Below are 24621 nucleotides of genomic sequence, written 5' to 3'. Positions count from 1 at the left end.
GTTGCAGCACTCATCTCACTTTCAGGCCAAGGGAGCCTCCGTTTGTCTACAGACAGCTTTCTGGGTCATGTGGCCAGCATGACTAAACAGTTTATGGCGCAACAGAACACCGTGACAGAAACCAGAGCACACAGAAACGCTGTTTACCTTTCCGCCGCAGCAGTATTTATTTATCTACTTGGACTGGCGTGCTTTTGAACGGCTAGGCTGGCAGGCACTGGGACAGAACAACAGGAGCTCAGCCCGTTGTGGGGATTCAAACCACCAACCTTCTGATCGGAAAGCCCAAGAGGCTCAGTGGTTTAGACCACAGCACCACCCGCTGTGTAATGTACTTGCAATGGGTGGGGCAAGCAGCAGCAGTTTCTCCTTTATGTTTCACCACGACGTTTACTTTTTGCCACCACATGAGTCAGCAGTGGTATAATTCCTCTCAGCGGTCAGCAAACACCATCCCCAAATGTCCCTGGAATGATATTGTGTCACGAGTCGTGATGTAGTATTATTTCAGGGGCATTTGGGGAGGAGGGGAGGGTGAATTCCTGCCACTGAGGGGAACTCCATAACCACAACTACAAGGCAGCAGCAAAAATAAGTGATGGCATGGAAGTGCGAGCAGAAAGAAACTCCTTGCTTTCTACCAGTGGCAAGTGTCCCAACACTTTTTGAACATTATTGCTGTCCCCAAAGTCTCCTGTCCCAGTTACAACAAATCATAAAACTTTCAGTTCAGCTTTAATTCCCATTATAATCATCTAGGTTATCTCATATGTACCATAACCACTCAGTTCTGCATTCTCAAAGAGCTTCTTCAACATCAACAACCACCACTCACCACCATAGCATATAGCAAATCATTTTGAAACTGAAGTAAGATAACTTTCAAAAGCAGATCTATTGGTAGAATGTTTTCTGTTCAAATAAACAACAAGTAAAAAATCCCTCTAGGCTGTCCAAGTCCATGGATGTTGCTAAATAAACAATTTGAATCAAAGCACTTGCACTTTTATCAAGATATAGCCCAGTGCTATAACTTTGCCTTAGTTTCATAAACTTATTTTTACATACTTGTTATTAATCTGTACACATTAGTATATTATGTACAACATATAATTACCCATAATCAGGTCCCCCTGATAGTTTCAGCCTAATTGTACTCAGATAATCAATTTTCTATTATTTGACCTGAGGTTGTCTTAAGTTGCAAGAATTCTTCATCACCTCCTCTTATTATTGTAAGAAAAGTCTTTCAATAGCACAGGCACTGTCAAACATCTCTGAGAGCTGGTTCACGGACAGCCTTCACTGTGTCTGTGCCCCTAGTCTAGTGAAACTCCAAATGTTGCATTTCATTTGGCTCTCTCTTTTCACCACACAGCTAACATTTTTTTTTTATTCTGATAAGCACTTCACTTTTGGAATGTGCTTTTTGTACTGCAGCAAACACTTATTTCATTTAGTTTTCCTGCTCTTGTCTTCATTTTGCCTGCTACATTTTTTTCAATATGCTGATTTTATTGGTTCATATGTTCTTAATCATCCTGGAAGATGCAAATGCACTGAAAGGACAGGATATAATTTCCAAATAAATAAAATAAAATAAAATAAAATAAAATAAAATAAAATAAAATGATCTTACGTAGCCACTCAGTATGGGGGGAAAAATCCAACACTCTTCAACATCTGCAAGAACTGTACATTGTTAATCTGTTGGTTCGGAAGACTTGTGGAGCCACTGTTTACCTCTCCTTTGTGAAAATTTTCCATTTATACTGATCATTTGTTTTCTGTTTCCAGTTTTCCAACTCTGTCCACTTGTGCCAAGATTGCTAGGCTTGTTTAGTGACAAATGCCAGTTGTCATACATTTGATGAAGTAAGTTGTAGAACATGAAAGCTTATATTACAATACATTGGTGAGTATTGAGGGTGCCATGGGGCTCTCTGTTGCTTGACTTTACTTTTCTCTATTGTAAAGAGAGTTTGAAAATGCAAGATCATACTCTCACTCCATCTGCATGCTTCTTGGTGGTGTTAAATATTTAAAATTGCTTAGGCCTGATTTCCCTTCGGGAAAGCCAGTCTAACTTTTCCTACGTGCATTGGTTAAATATGAATAATATTTTGCCCATCTTAGAATAGAAATTAAGATCACATCATCTAACATTCTGGGGAAGTGGGGCTTATAATAGGGCCTTCTCAGTGGTGACACCTCAGCTGTGGAATACCCTCCTCCCCAGTATTAGGCTACTACCAACGCTAGCCGGTTTTCAGCACTAGCTGAAAATATTCCTCTTCTGCCTCTTTCTGAACATCCATGGGAATGTTTACTGAATTGGAACAGTTATGGGACCGGTTTTGTTGAACTGTACAGTGTGTGTGTGTAATTGTTTCTGTGATTTCATGTATTTGTATGATATGGTGTGAGACACACACCACAGATAATTCTACAATGATGGAGAGAGGGGTACATTTGATAAGTAAATAGAAAAATAAATAAATAAGATAAAAGGGCAGTGCCGGTAGTTTCCTGGTTTGCTGGTAACAGTTTTTAAAAACACTGATCTTACAGTTACATTGACCAGTCATATGGTATGAGGTTCATTTCAATGACAAGTTATATATATTTATCAGCAGGTCTGCAGTTCATAGTCTAGTTTCTTAAGAATGTTTGGATAAATCTAATCTAGTTCTGATGAACCCTCAGCATATGAATGGTAAATTAATACAATATACTAATATACCTCTTGGTTTAAGAAATGGAATTTTGGGAAATACAATTTTAGATAAATTAGTACTACTTGATTATCTCCTCATCTATGATAAATGAGTGATTAATGAATGAAAGAAAAATTAAGAACAATGACTGAAGCTATATAGATACCAAGGAAAAGGAATCATCAGAATGCCACATCACAAGCAGAAGAAGATGTTGGCCCTACCACTGTTTTGTCTTTCAGAACACCAGTTAACATTTTCAGGATCTGTGTCATAAGGGAAAAGCAAGCAGAGTGTGAGATAAACTCCTACATAAATGTCACTCCAGATATTTATTTTATCCCTCCCTTTGGAGGAATGGTTTAGCACATGTCATGTTTTCCCTAGACGTTTCAGACATTATTTTACAATGATCCAATTCGAATACATGGCCATGTGCTTATTTCATCTAAACCAAACTGTGATTTGGCTTACTGTGATATGGCCAATACTTTACAACAGAGCCCTAGCTTTCTGTGAATGCCCAGTGCATGGCAGCACTCTCAGCACAGCAGTGCTATACCCAGAAGCAGCAGTACAAGAAGGAACAGGAACAGGAATGTTACGGCCTCGGTCCAGTATACCTGAAGGAGCGTCTCCACCCCCATCGTTCTGCCTGGACGATGAGGTCCAGCGCCGAGGTCCTTCTGGCGGTTCCCTCATTGTGAGAAGCAAAGCTACAGGGAACCAGGAGGGCCTTCTCGGTAGTGGCGCCCGCCCTGTGGAACGCCCTCCCATCAGATGTCAAAGCGATAAATAACTACCGGACATTCAGAAGACATCTTAAGGCAGCCCTGTTCAGGGAAGTTTTTAATCTGTGATATTTTAGTGTATTTTTGGTTTCTTGGAAGCCGCCCAGAGTGGCTGGGGAAACCCAGCCAGATGGGCGGGGTACAAATAATAAATTATTATTATTATTATTATTATTATTATTATTATTTATTATTATTATTATTATTACACAGCAGACCTATGTGGTGGGCAATATTATCCTAGCACATGACATAGGGGGGTATATACCTATTTGGACCAAAACAAAAATGTTCCTTATTCACCTTCAAGACTGATCTTGAACTATCAACCATATAACTTTGACACATGCTTTTTATTCTTTAAACAAGGGGTTCAGGAATCTCAGGATCAGGTGATGAATAAAGACCCACAGGATACTCTCCAGACCAAATGGCCATGCCTCCCTGCACCATAGCATATTTGATTATTCTGGCTGGCTGAAATGCATCCTTGAACAGTGATAGTGCCTCTTTCTTGCTAGAAAGAGGTTGAAAGTGTGTGTGTGTGTACACCTGTGACGTTTGTGTGATGTGTTGCTTTGTTGCTTTGCCCATCTGTTGCTCTGCCCACTCTTGTCTCTGGTCCCACCCACCATTGGCATGCCACCCTCTAGGTTGAAAAATATTCCCACCACTACCATAAACAAACTGACCCACATCAGACCAGGCATACTGATGAATATTTGCCAATTAGACAACCATTAGCCAGCAACTGACAAATTGTATTAGTCTTCCTGACAAATTGCATTAGACATTCTGTTTCAAATTCTCTTGCTGTCTTGAGAAATATGATATCTTAGACTGAGCTTTCCTGTGCAACTTCTTCATTAGCCAAAAAACATGCCCTGGCTTGATTTATTTTTGACACAATAATTCCACAAGCCCCAACTCAGCACCAGCAATGTGATAACAGCCCTCATCTATAGGCACAAATAACCAGACTGCATTTTGCAACTCATGTTTATAAAATGGGGCTCGATGAGTGCCCTGGGGCTAGTTTAATGTGGTGCAGGAAAATGTGTGGCCAGCAAGCAAAACAACAACAACAACAACAACAACAACAACAACCGAAAACATAAACAACAAATTTTAAAATGAAACATTTTTATATAAATGTGTTTGTGTGCATTCAGTCATGAGAGCTTTCTGCTCTTCAGTTTAGTGTTGGACAAATACTGACAAAGTGTAGAAAAAGCACAGGTCTCAAGGTTTTAATCTGTATACATAAATAAACTCAAAGTTCCACAAACAGTAATGGAATGCATGAAATGGTACACCCTCATTTTTCATACCACAGGAAACTATTTGGGCATTCATAGTTCACATAACAATCAATGTGCTGAAGGAGAAATGGAATTTTTCCAGATCCAAATTCAGCATACTGCTAGAAAATAAATATATACTCACAACATAACTTCACTTTTGAAGAACAGTATCTGAACAATATTCAAAAAAATATTTTGAAGAATAATAACCAACACCTGTGCATTTATTGCATTGGCTATGCTGAAAGACCCTTGTAATACTACTGATTTTCAGAAAATTCCAGTGATACTTATGTCTGGGCATTATTTTAATAATAAGCTATTTTGTATGAGAAACTGTAGTCTACATGAATATGTTGGCTATTAATATTATGATTTTGTCTGTTAGTCACTTGTTACCCAAATGGCTTACAATATTATTAAAAACACAAATAGGCTATACCATAAAACAAAACAAAGAAGAAGAAACAACTCCAGCTGCACAGTAATAACAATCTATGTCCTCTTAGTCTATCAAAAGCACGGGGCGGGGGGGGGAACAATAATTACCTGGCACTGAAAAAACGCCAACGGCGGCACCAGGCAAACCTTGCTGGGGAGGACATTCCACAGTTGGGGAGCCACAAATATAAATGCCCTCTTCCCTTGTCTCCATCCTCCAAGCCTCCTTTAAAAGGGGAGCTGGAAAAGGGCCTCAGACAAAGATCTAAGGGTCTGGGCAGATTTATATTGGGAAAGGCACTCAAGAAGATATTGGGATTCTGAGTGTTAGCAGAAAACAAAGATGGGACTGGTTAGTCTGATCAAATTAATAAACCTAGACTTAACGGGAAGGGGAGATTTCAATCAGAGAGCATTTCAACGTGCAGATAATTAATAACAGAGTATCCTGTTCTATGAGCTCCAGACTCACAGAAGAAGCCCAGTAGTGCCCCCTAAAGAGTTCAAGGTAGGAATTCAAGCCCCCCAAATCATCTGCAGGACTTTAGAGAGCTCCCAGGTTACTACTATGGTAGCTCTGTGAGCTCTTGTCTTGGCAAGTGTCTAGCAGTAAGACCTGGCTGGCTGTTAAGGGGTCCTCACCTTATTTTGCAGCTGAGAGCCCAATTCTCCTTCCATGTTCTGTTCATTAGCAAAGCAAGCACTTAGCTTTCCAATGCTGTAGTAGTGACTATCTAAATTGGGGGTAAGAATTGACCCCATTGGACTCATTCCTTACATCTAGTTCTCTTCTGCAACAAAACAACATATGATGTCTAACTTCTTAAAGTCTATATATTATTATAGTGGTACCTCAGGTTACGAGCTTAATTCATTCTGGAGGTCCATTCTTAACCTGAAACGGTTCTTAACCTGAGGTACCACTTTAGCTAATGGGGCCTCCTGCTGCCCCACGATTTCTTTTCTCATCCTGAGGTAAAGTTCTTAACCCGAGATACTACTTCCGGGTTAGCGGAGTCTGTAACCCGAAGTGTTTGTAACCTGAAGTGTTTGTAACCCAAGGTACAACTGTATAACATAAGCAGGTCTTTTTTCAGCTGGAGCTCACAGGAACTCAGTTCTGGCACCTCTCAGCTGGGCACCATTGCCATTATAAGAGCAAGGGAGGTTTTCATGGTCAGTCCCAGCACCTCTTTTTCTAGAAAAACAGCACTGAATATAAACATTTGTGGACTAGGACCTATTCCATCAGATACCTGAAGGGTTTTTATTCTATTTTTTATTCTATAGGGGCAGGTGTGGGTTGCCAACCTGGCAAGATAGCCCATCTAGGAAGAGGAATCAAACTCTGATCCTAAACCTCCATTGCCTTGTGGTTATACTCATTCATGAGAAAGGCTTTGAGAACAAACCCTGAAGAATAATCCATTCCTGCTGCCTTGTGGGACATCTTTGAGAGAAGAAAAGGCTAAAGAGTAAACCCTACACAAATCTGGAGAGGAGTCCCTAAGACAGTTGTATGGCACCTTGCATGCCTCCTTCCAGCAACTCCTGCAGCCAAGCTAGTGCCAAATGTATTGCTCTGCTTTCCTTTGGACCACATCAGTGAGGCCAAGAGGGGGGTCATGTTGTCTGGGCAGCTGAGGACCTCCATATGCACTGCCCAGGTTTGCACCCCGGAGAGATCACTTCGGAGCTGCTAATGCTGCAAAAACAATGCGGGAGGCAGCAGTTATGAGTTACCAGTCACTGCAGCCACAGCAGGCACTGTGTTTGTCCAGCGATTTGACTTCATCTCCAGAGGTGAACTCCATTGTCTCTCAAGACAGATGGATGCCAACAAAACATTTTATTCTATACATGGGCATACAGCCTTCCCTTAATACCCCAAATAACCACTGTAGGGAGAGATTGGGCTTCTTTTAAGACACTCCCACAAATATTGACTAAAGGGGCAAAGAAACAGACCTTTATAAGTTTCAGTCTGCCTTTTCTAAGCTTATTTCGGAATTCTGTTTTCTTTTTATTTAAGTCTGATATCCTGACTATGACTGTTGGTTCTTGACACCTCCCTAAAAAGACATCAGGTCTGTTAATGTGGTTTTCCAAATCCATCATGTGTTGGCTCATTCTAAATTTTTGCTTAGCTGTTTTTCTACTGAAACCAAATGTTATCCCAATTCCAGTGCAAAGCTGTAATCAAATATATTTAAATATCAATCATCCAGTTTTTTAATTCTAGTTTGCTCTGATCAGATCTCTTACAGTACTTTCCTGAGTGTGCATAAAGGTTATACTGGGAATAGAAGAGTTAAAAATCTTTGAAAAAGAATTATGCCCATTAGTTCATTAGGTTTCCTAAGTGCTTAGGCCAGACGGGATGCTATAATTTGCAATTAGCTGAAGTACCCTAATTGCAAGGATATAACTCTTCCACTGTCTTAGCAGTCAGTTAAATAGCACACTAATCATTGCTTTGCATTGTCTTTGATGTCATCATTGTCCTTTCAGCAAGTGCACACTATTCCATTATCCAACTTTTACTTTCAAAGGATACAACTCACTCTGTGACAGATTACTGGTGGTACTATAAATGGATCTACTGAAGCATAGCCATCTCATCTAGTGACTTGTTTTCTACATTCTGAAATTCAACTTAGGTAGAGCCATCAACAGGTTGCCTATGATGCTTTGTGCATCAACATTTTAGGATTACAGAATTTCACTCACTATAGGCAAAAATATTCTAAAAATATAACATGTTTAGAAGCAAGACATAGCTTGCATACTGCATGTGTAAACAATGACAGAAAAATAATGAAAATAAATTGAAAAATGTAGGTAAAACAAATAGAGGTTGTTTTTCTTCATTCTATGTACATAAGCTGCTAACAATATCTCTAATGAATTTATATGGTATTTAAATGCTTACTTTTCTTGCCAAAGGAGTATAAACCCAAGGACTATTATACTATTCTAATGAACGCTTTATCATGTTTGCTTTTTATTTGAGAAAAAAAACATTAGATTTTATGTGATTTTAATGAATATAGCACTGTTATTGAGAGCTGCTTTAACATATTTCCTCATACACTGAAAATTCTATCACCATTAACTATACTTATTCCTCCATGAAATATCTAGTAAGACACACATTACTACTTAATTCTAAAAAGGTGTGTGATGGTGTTGCTTAGGCAACAGGAAAACAAATAAGTGTATTTCTAGAAAAACAAAATGGGAAGTATGATAAAGGAGGAACAAAAATGTCAAATTAATAGTGCCTGTCCTGATATAACAATTCAAAACTGGGAATTAAAATTGATAATGGAGTTGAATATTCCATTGATGAAATAAGCATTCATAAAACAGAATTAGGCAGCAGTCCTATAACCCATTTCCTTTCTAATATGTCCCACTGAACTAAATGGAGCCTTCTTCTTGGTAGACATGTACAGGTCTGAACTATACAAAATGTTCAGTGGATAAGCAATTATTTAATGCCAGAAAATAACAAAATATATATGTTTTACCTTAACCAAGTTTATTTCTTAGCAGACTAGCACCTTTTCAGTATTTTGAATGTAAACGCTATTTGGTCTCTAATCACTGGTTACACTGTGCATTTTTTAGTATGCTAGGAACTTATGATATGCAACTGCAGTGTATATACGTCACTTAAAATTGTTAGATTTGAAGATGGGATATTGGTTAATCTTTTCAAAGTATCCAAGATAATAATGTAACAGCAGTATAACATGGCTATGAATAACATGGCATATTTTATCACTTATGATTACTTTTACTTTCTTCCTTACTGGTTGTATAATAATTTAACTGATTATAAGAACCTAACATTTCATCCAAATTTGTGCTAATTTAATCCCTTGTTGTACAAGCAGCTATACACTACTGAAACAATTGTATATTGATCTTACAATACAAAGGTGGGGAAAGAACCCATGTAATCCTTGAATTACCTTGGACATTTAATGCTTAAATCATAAATGGGAATATCTGCATAGGTATATCACAGGGCCTGATCTAGAGCCATTGATGGTTGATCTGCTTAAAATTAGATTCTTATACTCAATCCAGTGTGCAAAATCTTATTGTATGAAGAAATTGGATTAATATAGCCTATAAGTTAGGAGTTGGTAATATTTCACATAGATATATTTTTCAAATGCTTTAGAGCCACCTTGTAATCTAATTTAAATATTTTCTAACATAACATAAAGGTTTTTCACATGTTTAAGAAAATCACCATTGTGCATTGACACAAAACTATGCATTTCATATAGTGTATGCAAGTTTTCAATTATGGAAATAACACTGCAGCACATAAAAATCTGACTTCACAGAAAATATAGTGAAATGTGCTATAAGAACAGCTTGTGAACAACAGGTGTGGTGAGTGTTACTACATCTAGGAACTGGAAGGTGTATACAAAAGGGTAGGCTATTGCCTTATCAACTAAGTTACCTTTCTTCCTGTCCATGGTCATATCTGTTTCATAGCTTAAAGCACTACACAAAATAGGGACACTGTATACCAAAGAAATCTGTCTTATCCATCTCTGTTAACTCTTTAATAGTTAAATGTAGGTGGGTTTTAGGTTTACATTTAAAGGAACAGCCATTCATTTCTATGCACTGGGGATATAGTTCTTTTTTTAAGCTCAACATACAGTAGTCCTTTAGAACATTTAGAATTGAATATGGAGATATATTTTTTACATAAATTCAATATTAACTAGGGTAATCTGTTCCCTACCGATACACTTGTCCTCATAGAAAGAAAAACTGATTCCACACCCCCTCAGGGGTAGTCCAGATGTATCACGCTTTTACTTTCTTTAAAAATGCTTTGGAATGAAATATGAACCAAGCAGAACTGTGGCTCCCAAATCCGTTGCTCGTACTGGTAGGCAGATAGGATTATGCAAATACATTTTTATCCTAAAGCACACTGCAAAACACAAAACAGATTCCCTTCTATGCTGTATAAGATTTCATGAGGCAAAGAACCAGACATCAGCACACAATATTACACAGAGAAAATCACTTACCATAAACTGTACATTGTCAAATCCATTAGCCAGCAAGTGGTTCTCATACTGAGGTAGCCCAATATTTTCCAACCATTGTCCCACAGTCTGGACAGGGCATCTGGGTGCTGAAAGAGTTTGAGAAGGGAGGCGTTTAAGCAGGGAATATCCATCCACAGGATAATAACGATGGTCCTGGGCTGAGAGGTGGCATTGCCACATTGTGTTCCGAGAAAAATTGGTATCAAAGGAGCCCGCCAGCTTGTCAAATGAATGCTTCCAGCAAGAAAGAAAGTCAGAAGTAGCACATAGTTTCCAGGGCAAGCTATAGAGTAAGATCTGCTCCTACCTCAACATTTCGTAGGTATTAATCTCTACTACAGACCAGTACGTCATGCAGTGGAGGGGAAAAGGCATATCAAGCTGTCAGCTGAGCTGTTTTCTGTTATATGTGATTGTCGGAATACTCCACCATGAGCAATGCACTGCTAGCAGCAAGAAATCTTTTATCAAATACTCCTACATTCATCAGTATGCAGCTCCATGCTCCTTGCTCCCCCTCACTCGCTCCCCTTCATTACACAGCCTAGGCTACACCTCGCATTTTCAATAATAGCCATCAGATAAGGCAGATTTTTTGTCTGTAAGCTGTAAGCTTGCTACTGCTGCTTCCACCTACACACCCATCCAAGCATCAATCTTGAATGATGAGAGCAGTCAAAACAAATGCAGAAAATAGCAGGTCATCAGAGGCAAGCTAAAACGCTAAAATCTGAATAGAACCTTTCTACCAGTGATGCGTTACAGAGATCTGCCTGTTGTAGATTTTTTACGTTTCAGAAGACATCAGGAGACGCAAAGCATTAGCTGTAGCCTATTGCATGCTTTACTACTTGCTTCCTTTTTTTTTAGACTGCACTGAGCTTTGCTCTGCTCACACAGTGTGCTCTAAACCACTGCTCCTATTAATTCTTTTCAATCAGCTCATAATGAATGAAGTGTTGCATGTTTTCTTGTTAAAACCGAGTAACATAAATTGAACACCACCATTTCAGTCAAAATAATTATTTCTTCATCTTCTAATTTTTTCAAGCATAAAATACTACCAGACTTGTCAGCAAAGCTTCATTATAATCTGTTTAAAATTCAGTCTGAAAAAGGTAATCAATTCATGTTAACACTTAAATGATTTTTTTTACTATGTAAAATATCATATTTCTTTTCAAAAGAGGAACTGTCTGAATGAGAAAAGAATATATAAAAATGATAAACTTTAAGAAGACTGAATGTTCAATATTTCTAAATTTACCAATATAGCTGATACTCTGGGAACTATAACAATAATTCATTCATAAACTTTGTTTTTCCACCTTAAATGCAGTGTTTAACCACAGGGATAACAGTTTATTTATAGGAACTTTCTAAATATACATGAAATATGGTGGGTAAGGAATTCACATCTAGTCAAAAATATATTTGTTAGAAGCTTTTACAAATACATTATTTCCAGGTGTGTACTGCTGCAAATTAGTGCCTACATAAACAATCCCTTTATTGTTCATAACCAAAATATTACACACCCAGCACATGAGTGAATCAGAAAGCACAACACATTATGACTCATTTCTAGTGCAACTGAAGTCAGAGGGAAGTATCTAGGTGACTTCAAAATATCTTATTCAGCTCTTATAACCTATGTACTACTGAATGGGCAACGAAGCATTACTGAACTGGAAAATATTTATTGGAGACTTCAAACAAATAGTACTCGGTTTTGTTGCTGATATTTATTAAGGTAAATTCATCCATTCAGAGCCACCAGGAATCTAAGAAACAGTTTCACAGTATTTTGAGAACTGAGGAAGCAGATTAAAGATTTTCAGCCAATCTTATGCACACTTATTCAAAAGTAGGTCTAGCAAATAAAACAGCATTTATCTCCTAGTAAGAGCCTGAATGTATGCAGAGTTAGATTCACCCATGTCCATGGATTTCAATGAGCTCTGCAAAGGATTGTGGGCCTCATCATTGGAAATAAATGTTTAATGCAATATTTAATGTAAACTGCAACACACGTTAAAGAAAAAGCTCTTGGGTATGATTTTCCTTCCAGTTTTAATTATCTGCTACAATATCTTTAAAAAAGGGAATTAGCATTTCATTGACTTACAGATTTTGATTATTTTTAATTATTATTTTATGTTTTGGTACCATGCCCTCCTGCGACTAGAAATAGAGGATAAAATTCAGTTTGTTCAATGACACAGATATAGAAACATGGAATTATAAGACCATACACAATTCTGAAATGCATCCAGCTTAAACACGAACATGACACTTTATCAAAATGGCAGGCAGAGTTTCCCTACATTCATAAGATGGGCAATATACCGTATATGTGTCTAGGCTCTAAATAAACAAACAGTGCAACTAAAGGAGGCTGTAGAGTGTCACATGCAGAAAAAAGAATTCAAGGAACTTATAGGGAAGCAATTAACACAAAGGTGTGCGATTTGTAAGACATCAAGCCATATGCGGTCCATTAAGTTAAGTATAGTGGCCAGAAGTGCCCAACATGACCTTTGTTTGCAGACCCAAGGAGAAAGCAAAACCTGGAGATTTACCAAGTGCCTAGGGCTGCCATGCATGGCAGGTGTGCTTTGTTTGGCTTGGTAGATCTGGCATTCAACACCAATAGCACCAAGAGCACAGAAGGAGACTAACCAGGGACACTGAGATTAAAGGAATAGTACCATGACTGATTGGTAATTAAATAAACAAATAGATTCTTCAAGCTGCACCTTCAATTGAGCTTAGAAATGAACCAGAACCTCATACAGGTGTACAGTGGTACCTTGGGTTAAGAACTTAATTCATTCTGGAGGTCTGTTCTTAACCTGAAACTGTTCTTAACCTGAGGTACCACTTTAGCTAATGGGGCCTCCTGCTGCCGCCGTGCTGCCAAAGCACAATTTCTGTTCTCATCCTGAAGCAAAGTTCTTAACCCGAGGTACTATTTCTGGGTTAGTGGAGTCTGTAACCTGAAGCATCTGTAACCTGAAGCGTCTGTAACCCGAGGTACCACTGTAATAGCAACAGAGGCATATTTCCATCAAGCTGGTTCATGCTAAAATTCTAAGTGCTGCATTATGGGCTACATGAAATACTTTGCAAAGGCAGTTCCATGCAAAGTCTTTGCTTTGATGTAACTTTGAAACTCCCAGCCATTTAAGACAACTAACTGCATGAGTTATCATGGCAAGTTCTCTCTTCACTAAGAATAGGGTTGCCAAATTTTATGGAAATCCGCCAAAATCTGGACTTCCGACATGAGTTGCCATGCATCCAAATTTCAGGAATTTTTCGCCCAGACACTGTTCCAACTGCTATATTCCGGCTATGTCCAGGAAATTCCAGAATTGTGGCAGCCCTAACTAAGACATGCATAACTGGCAATTAACCTAAGCTTGGCAAATGCACTCCTTTCATTTTACTACACAGAAACACCCCCAAGTTGCAAAAAAATTTTATCAGGGCAAATGCAGCCCATTCTAAAGCAAACTGTGTTAACCCATAATAGGTAGTCCTACTGACTAGAATCAGCTCTATCTTGTTTGGATTACACCTCCATTTAGTAACCCACACCCCGTTGTTTTTCTCACCTCTCCCTGCACTGAGGAGAGTAGGGGGTGGAAGCAAATCAACTGGTATGATCTGAAGTTTGCTTCCCAGTATTCGTACAAGACGAAATGGAGAGAGCAACATTCATTTCTAAGAAAGGAAAACAACAGGAACTGATGTGGGTGTGTTGAAAAACTTTTTGAAATTCAACATTCCTTCTCCATAACAGCATTTAATAGTAATTTTGATAAAGAACTTTCAAACATGTGGCATGGAAGAAGTCAAAAGAACTCTAGGAATAAAGGAAGCTGCCTTATAGTGAGAATCATAAGTTTGATCATCCTAGTTCTGTATTGCATACACCAGCTTTACCTCAACCTAGTGCCCTCCAGATATTTTGAACTACAGCTCCTATCAGCCCCAGTCAGCACAGCTGGGAGTTGTAGTCAAAACACTAGGATGGCATCTGATTGAGGAAGGCAAGTCTACTACGACTAGTAGTTTCCAGGGTTTCATATAGGATTCACCTCCAGTCCTACCTAGAGATGTGGGAGAGCGAACCTATGACCTTTATCATTCAAAGTATGTGCTCTACCACTAAGTTGTGCAGGCCATCCAATAATACTCATGGCTTTGCACCATCAAATGTAAAGTTTGTAATGTTCAGTCGTGTTGAAACTTGACTTTTTAGTTGTTCAAATTTAGTTTTCAACTTTGAAAGGCTGATGTCATTCCCTTTGTGTTCCTGTCTAACACAATAGTTGTTCTACATTTCTTCAAAACTATTCTTTCCAGACATTTGTATTGGCCCAGATTTGTCATCTTATATACAGCATGATGCAATTTTCACAGCTTTGTGTTTCATGTCAAATATATCAACACTTTTTTTAAGAAGTCAAAAACAATAGTGCAACCTGCCAATTGTTTCTAAAACAACATATTTAATATAGGAAAAAATCTTCTACATAGAAATATTAGATGGCCATTGATCCTGGAGATAGGATTCCCTTTTACACTGATTATCTTTTTGAAATGTGATACAGTATATATTTCAACTCAGAAGAAAGGGTGTTTTCTTTTGGAGATAATTGCGTGTTATCTTTTGAATAAAGGGTGTTATCTTTTGGAGATAATTGTTGCAGCAGATGTTGCAGTAGATCTTACTTAAATAGGCAAGTAGTATGCTGTGGCCTTGCTGACTGACCAGCTATGAGGTTGATGTTTTGTGATATGCCCCTACATTTACATTACATTTTTTTCTTTTATTAAAAAAAACCAAAAGTAAAATACAGGGAAGAAGATATAGATGTAGTAGAACCTGAGAAGAAGAGTCTGGAGAATGTATTCTGCTACATGTTTCTTGTCTGTAACCAGAAATGAGGGGAGAGAATCAGAGCCCGGTACAGTATAGCTTCTAATATATGGTACCAACAGCTACATCTTAAATGGTAAAAGATATGTCATCTATGGGGCAATGCTGCATGTGGCATAAAGGGGAGACCAAACGTGATCAATATGATAAGTGATGTAGTGACCCTTCACATCTATATGGTCCCTCAAACATCAATGAGGTTTTGTTTGTGTAAGCTGCCTGGCACTGATTTCCCCCCTATAATTGCTGTGAAACATACGGAAACACACTGAATCAGAACAGGAGGAGGTATAGCAGATAAAGAGAAAAGCTGTAATAAGGGCACGTCTTAGTCAGGCTTATTTAACACACACAAGGCTTTCCATATGGTGCTCTCCATGCCCCAATTCTCTGCATGCCCCAATTCTCTGCATGCTTGCAGGGCAGAATGGAGGAAATCCTGTTCTGTGCACTGCAGCTGCAATCCATGTATAAGAAAATTAGGCATTTGTCTCTCTCCCCTCCTCCAGAAATGTTTTTGATACCTTCAAACCAGGGAGATTTGAACTTGCAGCAACAATTTTCCCCTGCAAAGGGGGGGATGGACCGGTTAGGACGGAATGTGATAGATTCATGAAGACTTATGGGGGGGGGGGGGTTTCTGAGTGGATTGAGCAGGTGATCCTGTTGAAGTCCTAGTTTCATTATGGAATGTTGAGACTCATGGGTCATTGATATGATTGCTCCTGAGGTCCCCCTGATGCTTCATTTGGTATTATGGGGAGCAGTGATTGATGAAATGGACTGGGTGGGGGTTACAGCATAAGTGGTGTAGTTCTTGCAGCCAACTGAGCATGTGTTCAAACTCATAATCAAGCCTACTACATGGCAGCGGGGGCAGCAAAGAGCTCCTACTTTGCTGCCTCCATTGCATCCCCAAGAACCCATCCTGAAGAGTTGCTCCATGTGGTCCAGAGGTTGGTTACCCCTAACCAGGAGGGCAGACCTAGGGTAGTTTTTAATGTCTGATGCTGTATTGTTTTTAATATTCAGTTGGAAGCCACCCAGAGTGGCTGGGGAAACCCAGCCAGATGGGCAGGGTATAAATAATAAATTATATTATTATTATTATTATTATTATTATTATTATTAGTGCTCCTTGGCCCTCTAGCATCTGTGTGATGGAGTTCTGCAGGATTTATCCCCTCCCCAGTGCTAGTTAACATTTATGTGAAGCCATTGGGAGCAGTCATTGGGAGTTTTAAAGCAAGGTGCCACTAGTATGCTGTTTACACATAGCTCTACTCCTCTATACACTGGGAATCAGGAAAGGCTGTGAAAGCGCTGGGTAGCTGTCTCAATGCAGTGGTTGACTGGATAAGGGTCTATGTGTTGCTCATCTACTACCAAGCCAGGTTTAAGTTAGAAAGCCCTGAACAACTTCAGTCCAGGGTAATTTAGGGACCGCTTGAACTTACATCCCAGTTTGATTTCAAGATCATCTGCAGGAATAACATTGAGACTTGTTTGACAGCACAAGAAACCAATCCTTTAGTGCCATTGGCCCAGTCTTGTGGAAGTCTCTTTTATTTCTACTGCTTTTTATGAATAATAGTGTGTGTGTGTGTGTGTGTGTGTGTGTAAAAAACTGGGAATAGGCTTAATCAAGATCCAATAAGAGGTATGCACCTGAGAAACAAAGATCAATACTAATTATGTACACTGAAGCTACTTTTAAATCTGAGAATTTTATCTTCAGCCTTTAGGCAAGAGGCTGATTCAGGATACACACCCACACCCAATGCCTATGCCAAAGCCTACCTACATCTGTAATCAATAAAGTTGTGGCAATTTTCAATTCCAGAATGTTGTTGTGGCAATTCTTTACCTGTTGCCACGTCAGCCCTTCCCGTCCCCCAGGTTCACAAATGGATACTTCAGAACTTTTGTTTTGCAAGCAAATGCTGTGGTAATAATAAACCATGCAGCTAAACTTAGGGAAAACCTAAAACCTCCCACTTTCAAGCTGCATGGAAAGAGCAGAGAAATAGCCTAAAGGTATGTTGTTCAAGCCAAATCAATGAATTGTGAGAAACAGCGTGAACCTTTTAGACAAGCCTATATAGCTAAAAATAATTTGGTTGCTTGCTTAGACATTGGCTGAACTAGTGGCAAAAAAGTGTAGCAAAATATCAAATTTTATGTGGTCTCTAGCAGAAGATTAAAACTTTTCTATTACACATGAAACACTTTTTTAAACAAAAGGATAGAAGATTTTTAGATTGGGTCTAAATGCTGACTACAAGGTTTCAAGATCCATCCTCATTCCACCTACAACTCCTGCTTTGTATAAGACATCTTGCCCGATTAATTATTCTAAAGAACTTGAAAGCCTGCACACTATTTTGTGATATTTTACTTGATATAAGTATTGTCCAGCTATGGACTTCTAGGATTTTTCCCTACAGACCAACATAGCTGCCTTTTTTATGTACCTTGGAGAATACTGTATCTAGCCATTCAGGGTGGTATCTGCAACACAAGGATAATTATTTTTTTACAAACTGGAAAGGGATTTTGCGTATTGAGAATCACATTTCCTCCTATCACTAGGCAATACTCCACAAGTTGGCTTGAATCAACTCTTTTACTTATTATACCACACAAAAATTTTCTCGGGCTTTGATGATATAAAGACTGCCATGTTTTGCTGTGCATCTGCTTTCTGCTTAACCAGGAAGCTGGGTGTTTTGCTTAAGACCTGAAAAAGAGCTGAATAATAGAAAGATTTGATGTTTTCAAAAACTAGGTCATTGATTCTTCATCCCAGAATTCTACACGTAATCTGATACCTGCAAATACAAGAGATTACTTGAGTTTGCAATCTCCTTCTTCAGACGGAATGTAAATACGGTATTTACTTGAATCTAATGCTCATCTTTTTTGGCCAAATTACATTACAAAAATTAAGGTGTGCATTGGATTCAATTGCGCATTAGACTCAAGTATATACAGTACAAATCCAGTCTTCCTCTCCCCCCTTTATACAAACTCCCCTGTCCCCAATCTCCTGCTTTGTGCAACTTGTTGCCTGATTTAGAATTCTGTAGAATTATTTAGGTATTCTTTTGTGACATTTTGGTTGGTCCTAATAAAGATATTCCCCAACTGTGAATTAATGGTGATGAAGTAGTCCATAGGACCATGTTTCCCCACTTGCTGGCAGGCCAGACTGACAACTATTTGAAGTCATGTTGGAGTAGGGGACTGCATGTAGACACAATCTGTGTGGTCAGTCCCCCCTCCCCCATATTTGAAAAGGATTACATAGACATCAGGTTTATATCAGTTAAACTCTTGTACACAAACTTCTAATCAAATGTGACAGCCAATTCACGTACATTTGGCAAGATTAGGAAAACATGCCAGGGAGGAGAGTGCGAGCAATCCTGAACCCCCACTACATATAAAAATAAAATGGTGCTTCTGTTCAGGATTCCAACCATCAACACTCTTTCTCTCCCTCTTGTGCATGGATGGGACCTTTTAAAAAAAAATATATATATATACTGCTAAACCATAAAAAACCCAAAGCCATTTACAGCAGAAAAAACCCTAAAACCATACAATAAAAACTATATTAAAAAAGTTAAAAACAGACCTCAATTAACCATAGTGGAAAGATGCTTTATCAATTGCCTGCATAGACCTGGTGAAATAAAAAAGTTTTCAGCAGGCATTTAAAAGTTGGCACAGAAGATGCCTGCTAAATCTCCATTGGCAGTAAGGAGATACAGAGTTGCCCTGTGTGTCCTGAAAATTTGTGTATTATTGGCAGGTTAAACCTAGCACATATGTTTGTGTAATACTGGCAGTGGAGAAAAACATGTTCAATTGTTTCTATGTGCTCAGTTTCTTTTTGTTGTGAGTCGAGGACCCGCCACCCACTTAGATATAAATAAGACACAAGGACACAAGTATTTTAGGTTAATGGGCTAAAGAAGGCCACAACTTTATTGGTTACAGCATGTGAGTGGTATTGGCTTAGGCACTGGATCAAACAATCTATACATGACTCCACCCTGCACAGCGGGGAGTCATTTGAGGCTTAACAACCAGTGGGAGGAGCTTGTTGATGCAAATACAACTGGAAGCTTCCCCTGATGTCACTAGGGGTCATGCCACGGCCCTAGCCATCAGCAGGGCATTGGACAGGATCCACAACCGCCGGATTCCTTTAATGGAATACCCAACAAGGGGAGGGGTAGGTGATGGCCACAACCTGCCCTCCAACACACCACTCATATTTCAATGAATTCTGACGAATTCAGGAAGCAGAATGAGGGCACGGCACTGCCGCGGCAATTCGAATGTGACTAAACCCTGCCCCCAAGCCAGCCAGAATAACTGACACAGGGGGCCGAATACGCCCCCCTGCCAATGTGGGAACTGGCTCCCACTCACAACTCCTCCCCTCTGGTAGAAGGAGAGGCTTTGTCAAAAGAGCCTCACCAACTGGAAGAATGACCAATAACACTCCTGCAGATGATCTCAGTGATCAAGCTAGGATATAAGGGTTCAGATGATCCCTGAGGGACCCTGGACCTAAGTTGTTCAGGGATTTGTAAAGTAAAACAAGAAACTTGAACCTGGCTCAGTAGTAGATGGGCAGCTATGTAAGGATCCACACTTGGACAAGAAGCTCACCATTAGGATACCATGAAATAATAATCAAGTAATCTTACAACCAAAATAAATTTAGTCAGTGTATAAAGCATCATAAATTAGTCCTAGCTCTCTATGTGCTTGTATCCTCTCACCTGCCTCTCCTCCTCCAAATACAGTGTTTCTTTCAGCTACAAGAAGACTCTTCCAGTCTACAGACTCCCAGCAACTTGTCAGAGTCCCTGAGCTTAAGGCCCCCGTCATCAGTCTACTTCACACAATCAACTTACTAGATTTGGTTCTTTTCCAAGTCAGCCCCCAAGGAATGTTGGAAATCTAATTCAATTGTAGTTTCTCTTCAGCATTTCTTGCAGTAGTCTGGCATTCTTTTCTCTCTAATGTCATCACTAAACATTCAGTCAGAATCTAGTACTAATAGAAAGTCTGCCCTAAATCCTCTGCAGTTCACTAGGCTATAGTACTGAGAGGACAATCAGAAAAGAGATGTATTACTACTTTTTTGTTTTCTTGCTGGGACCTTGCTGACTTACTAGATGCTAATGCTTTTCTGGTCTGAACAAGGACAGTGTTGTGAGTTTGTGAGTAGGGGGAATAGGGTGTATGCCAAGACCCTTCTAATGCCTAGGCCCCCTTCTAATTCTTGGAACAGCCAGGCTAGTTTCCTGCTAAAGTGATAGCCTAGGTGATGAACAAAGAGAAGGGGCTCTGTGTGAAATGACAGATGGGTGGGGCCTCTCCTCCAACTCACAGATAGAAGGACAAATCCAAAGCTGAGAATAGAGTGTGGAGTGATGTAAGCTAGAAGAAAAACAGCAAACTGGCAACTGAGAGAGACAGAGTGATGTTTGATTTCTGTTTGAATCCAAGGCTGAGGCTATGGGGGAAGCAAGACCCTCTTGGGTTGTTAATGCTGTGAACCACTGCACTGTAGGCTCAGGATGTAAATACCTGGAAATAATCATTATGTCATGAAGACACTGCAGTCTCCACTGTTCCTCACTCCAAAGGAAACATGAACCCCTGGAATCTCACATGGCTCAGAGACTGGGGTGGTGTGCAACAAGGCCAACAGTTCCAAACTTATCTGTGCACATTTACATTATTGCTTAGATACAGCCTCTAGGAAATAATCTCACTTCAGATTTTCTGTGCTTCAAAAGATTTCTATTTAAGGCCTAAGGATGAGAAATCTGCAATGATATTTCCGAGAAGCAGATGAACAATTAATTTCCCCTTCTCAGTGTGTAACACAGCACACAGACTCCCAGTACTGCAAAGAGGATTCAGAATCATCACTTTAGAGCAGAGCTTTCCAAACTTTTCATGTTGGTGACACACTTTTTAGACATGCATCATTTTGCAACACAGTACAGTAATTCAGTTTTACATAATTTCGCAACACAGTAATTCAATTTTACATAATTTTGTGACACAGTAATTCAGTTTTACTAGCAAACTGGAGGTTAAACTAATCCCTTTCCACCCCTGGAAGGAGTGTGGGGAGCATTCGTGTGACACACCTACACACTAGCATGTCGCAGCACACAGTTTGGAAAGCTCTGCATTAGAGTCTAGACCAACAACCTCCATGAGTGCTAATACAGTGGAGCCCCGTTCGCATCCCGAACGGAACGCAAGACACGACGGTGCGTCTGCGCGTGTGCGGATTGCATTTCGTCGCTTCTGCGGATGCGTGTGACGTCATTTTGAGCGTCTGCGCTTGCACGATCGGCGAAACCCGTAAGTAACGCGCTCCGTTACTTTCAGGTTGCCGCGGAGCGCAACTCGAACACGCTCAACCCGAAGCACATTCAACTCGAGGTATGACTGTATAGCAAGTTCACCACTAAAACACATTTATCCATCAACCTTTGAAAATCCTGAAAGGAGGATTGGAGTTCCCAGGCCACACTCCCTTTCCTGGCCAAACCCCTCAACTGCCCTGCTTCACACCCTCCCTGAGTGTTTTGCCTGACTGGAATGTGTAGTTGAACTCTGATAATGCCTCTTGCCTGCTTATCTGGCAAACACGGTGTGTAGAAACTCGCCTACAGTGCAAAGGTAAAAATGTGCTTATTACTCTGCCCACTTTTACATCTAGCCCCACCCACCACTGGCATGTGGCCCCCCCAAAAGTTGCCCAGAATAGAATGCAGTCCTTGAATTACAACCCGTATCATATTTGAGTGCGGTTTTATTTTGAGAATAAAGCTATAAAGCTATTTTAATTATTCTAAATAAATAATTGCATAATGCCATCAGACCAAGATGTTAAGATTTGCTTTCTTAAACAAAATCGCAAAGGTTTCCTGGTCCTAAATATTTTGAATAGCTTATATACCTGAAAAAACAGTTTAAAAGAGCTGAATACTTGCAATATTTTTGTCTTTATTTTCTAATATCTCCCTGCTCCTTTCTCTAGCATTCCTTGGCACAAAACACACATTGCTCCTATTCTTTGTTTACAGTTCAGATTATAATAAGAGATGAATAGGTTTATGCCTGAGCAATTTATTAAGTATAGAAAATTTTGTTACAATGCAGAAAAAGGATTATGTGGTGAAGGCTATGATACTATTTATGCACAGTTGCCTGACAGCAAACTCCACTGAACAAAACTGGACTCACTTTCAGGTAAACATACACTGACTGAGTGGTCATTTATTCTCAAGCTCAGCCCACACAATTTTAATAACCGCATTTGTTAATGGCTGTCATTAAGAAAGACAATGTTTAATGGTGATATAAATAAAGAATCTGCAACTCTCAGAGTCTTTAATCACTCTGGCAGAAATCTGGAGATTGTATTCTTTACGACCCATAGCCACTAGTAACATGCATCACATGCATCCATATTAAAATACAGTCAATATCAAAGCCAGTGTCACGTATTAGACTAATAAAGATAACTTCTCATTGAAGAGTACATGTATGAGACTACTGTAGCTTGTGAAGATCAGCAGACAGCAGTTAGGTTGGCTGAAATCCACTGATTTTAATGGTTCTGTGTATGACTAACCCTGTACATCAACCTATATTCTCCTAAATATATAAGAAAAAATTGTGGGGAAATGGTTTATATAAAAATGCCTACACATTTCCAATTAAAATTCTGTTCTAATTAAATACTTATATTTCATCTCATTGCTGCCCTTATAGAGGGAGGATATTAACAGCTTTGAAGGAAAATAAGCTTGCCAAAGTTACAACCATATGGTAACAAATACAGAGAATGGCCAATATAGCAGTGCTTCTTCCTTTAAAAACATTAAGGGTTTTTTGGACTCTATTGTATTCTTTTCTCTCTTATTTTCATCCAGGAGGAGATGAAACTTTGACTGTTACACTAAGATTACAGGTAGTAACTACACTCTCAACTATACTGAGGAGCTACTAGCATATACCTCTTGAAACCAATATCACAGAATGTAGGAAAAAGGGAGTTTAAACAACTCGCAGAAAAGGCTAAATACATACACTAGTTTCTTCTTTCTCAATCATCACTTTATAAGTGCTCTATTACTGATCATACAAAAGACAATTGGTACAGTTTGACAGAGTTAGTGTTCAGAAAAATACATTTCCTGTTTCCTGTTCTAAAATGTGTATTCTGATTTCAAGAGATATCAGTTTGAGTGGGAAAACATGGCTGTGCCATATACCTTTACAGTAAAAAAATCGAGCAATTTGCTACTGAGCAATCTACTGTTGCTCAAACAATATTGCAACTAACTACTTTCTTTCCAAGAACATTCAAGAATATCATAGCAGCCTAGAGACTACTCATGTGATATAAGCTTTCATGGACTAGAACTCACTTGCAGATATACAAAAAGTTATCTTTGATTAGTGTGTTTGGAGACAGAAAAAATGTAAGCAGTGTGACCAAAAAGCTATGAAATATAAAGGATGACACTAGGTCCATGAGATTTCTATGGAGAACCTGAACATATCTGAGGCAAGGATAGCCCATCTCCATATGTGCCAGTGGCGTAGGAAGGGGGTGCGGGCGAGGGGTGCGGTCCGACCCGGGTGTCATCACTGAGGGGTGTGTGTGACAAAATGGCTATGGGCTATATAAGTCTGTGACATTTTTAACTGTCAGGTTAATTCAGAGAAGCACTTAACCCAAAATGAATGCCTAACAGAACAACAAACTATATTGCTGGAATCAATCAAGAACAAAGGCATAGCTAGGGGGCAGGGGTGGGACACTGGGTGCCACACCATGGGGGCCAGCACTTACTGCAGGGCCTGCAGCATGCCCGAGCCACACATCTCTCTTGGGAGTGACATGGTAGCTCGGGCACCTGCAGGCTCCACGCTGCCCAAAATGGCAGCATGTGGCTTGCATTCACCTGCCACCTCTCCCTCAGCCACCCTACAGCTGGGGGGGGGGTGATGAGGCTCAGTGCAGCGCACCCTGCCCCAACTTGCCTCGCCTCCGGGCCAAGGGTGCTTGCGACGCTCCAGGCACCTGAGCGGCTAGCTATGCAGCTCATATGTGCCTGTCCATAATTTTAGATCCTCAGCAGAGAAGTATAGTAAGTGATTACAGGGAGATACCCTTTTCAGTGGTAGAGTCCCTGCTTTGGACTGTCACCCCCAAAGGAGGTTGCATGGCAGCCATTCTAATATTCTAATACATTTTTAAAAAGT

The 24621-nt window shown here is 39.6% G+C and overlaps 1 protein-coding gene across 11 annotated transcripts in view; it reads right to left on the bottom strand.

Annotated features, from left to right (window-relative positions):
* The window catches only part of ANKS1B (ankyrin repeat and sterile alpha motif domain containing 1B), a 353409-nt gene that overhangs the window by 178398 nt on the left and 150390 nt on the right, over positions 1-24621 (bottom strand). For 6 of the 11 annotated variants that reach the window (XM_081022470.1, XM_081022465.1, XM_081022475.1 and 3 more), the window contains one exon: positions 10326-10432. In XM_081022470.1, the coding sequence (XP_080878596.1) occupies positions 10326-10432 (107 nt within the window). Of the gene's footprint in view, positions 1-10325; positions 11130-24621 lie in introns of those variants that run through there. The other 5 variants (XM_081022471.1, XM_081022472.1, XM_081022473.1 and 2 more) reach the window with 2 other exon arrangements.

The sequence above is a fragment of the Podarcis pityusensis genome (genome assembly GCF_964106645.2).
Source record: "Podarcis pityusensis genome assembly, chromosome: 10".
NCBI classification, from domain to species: domain Eukaryota; kingdom Metazoa; phylum Chordata; class Lepidosauria; order Squamata; family Lacertidae; genus Podarcis; species Podarcis pityusensis.
This window is presented reverse-complemented; position numbering and strand designations above follow the sequence as displayed.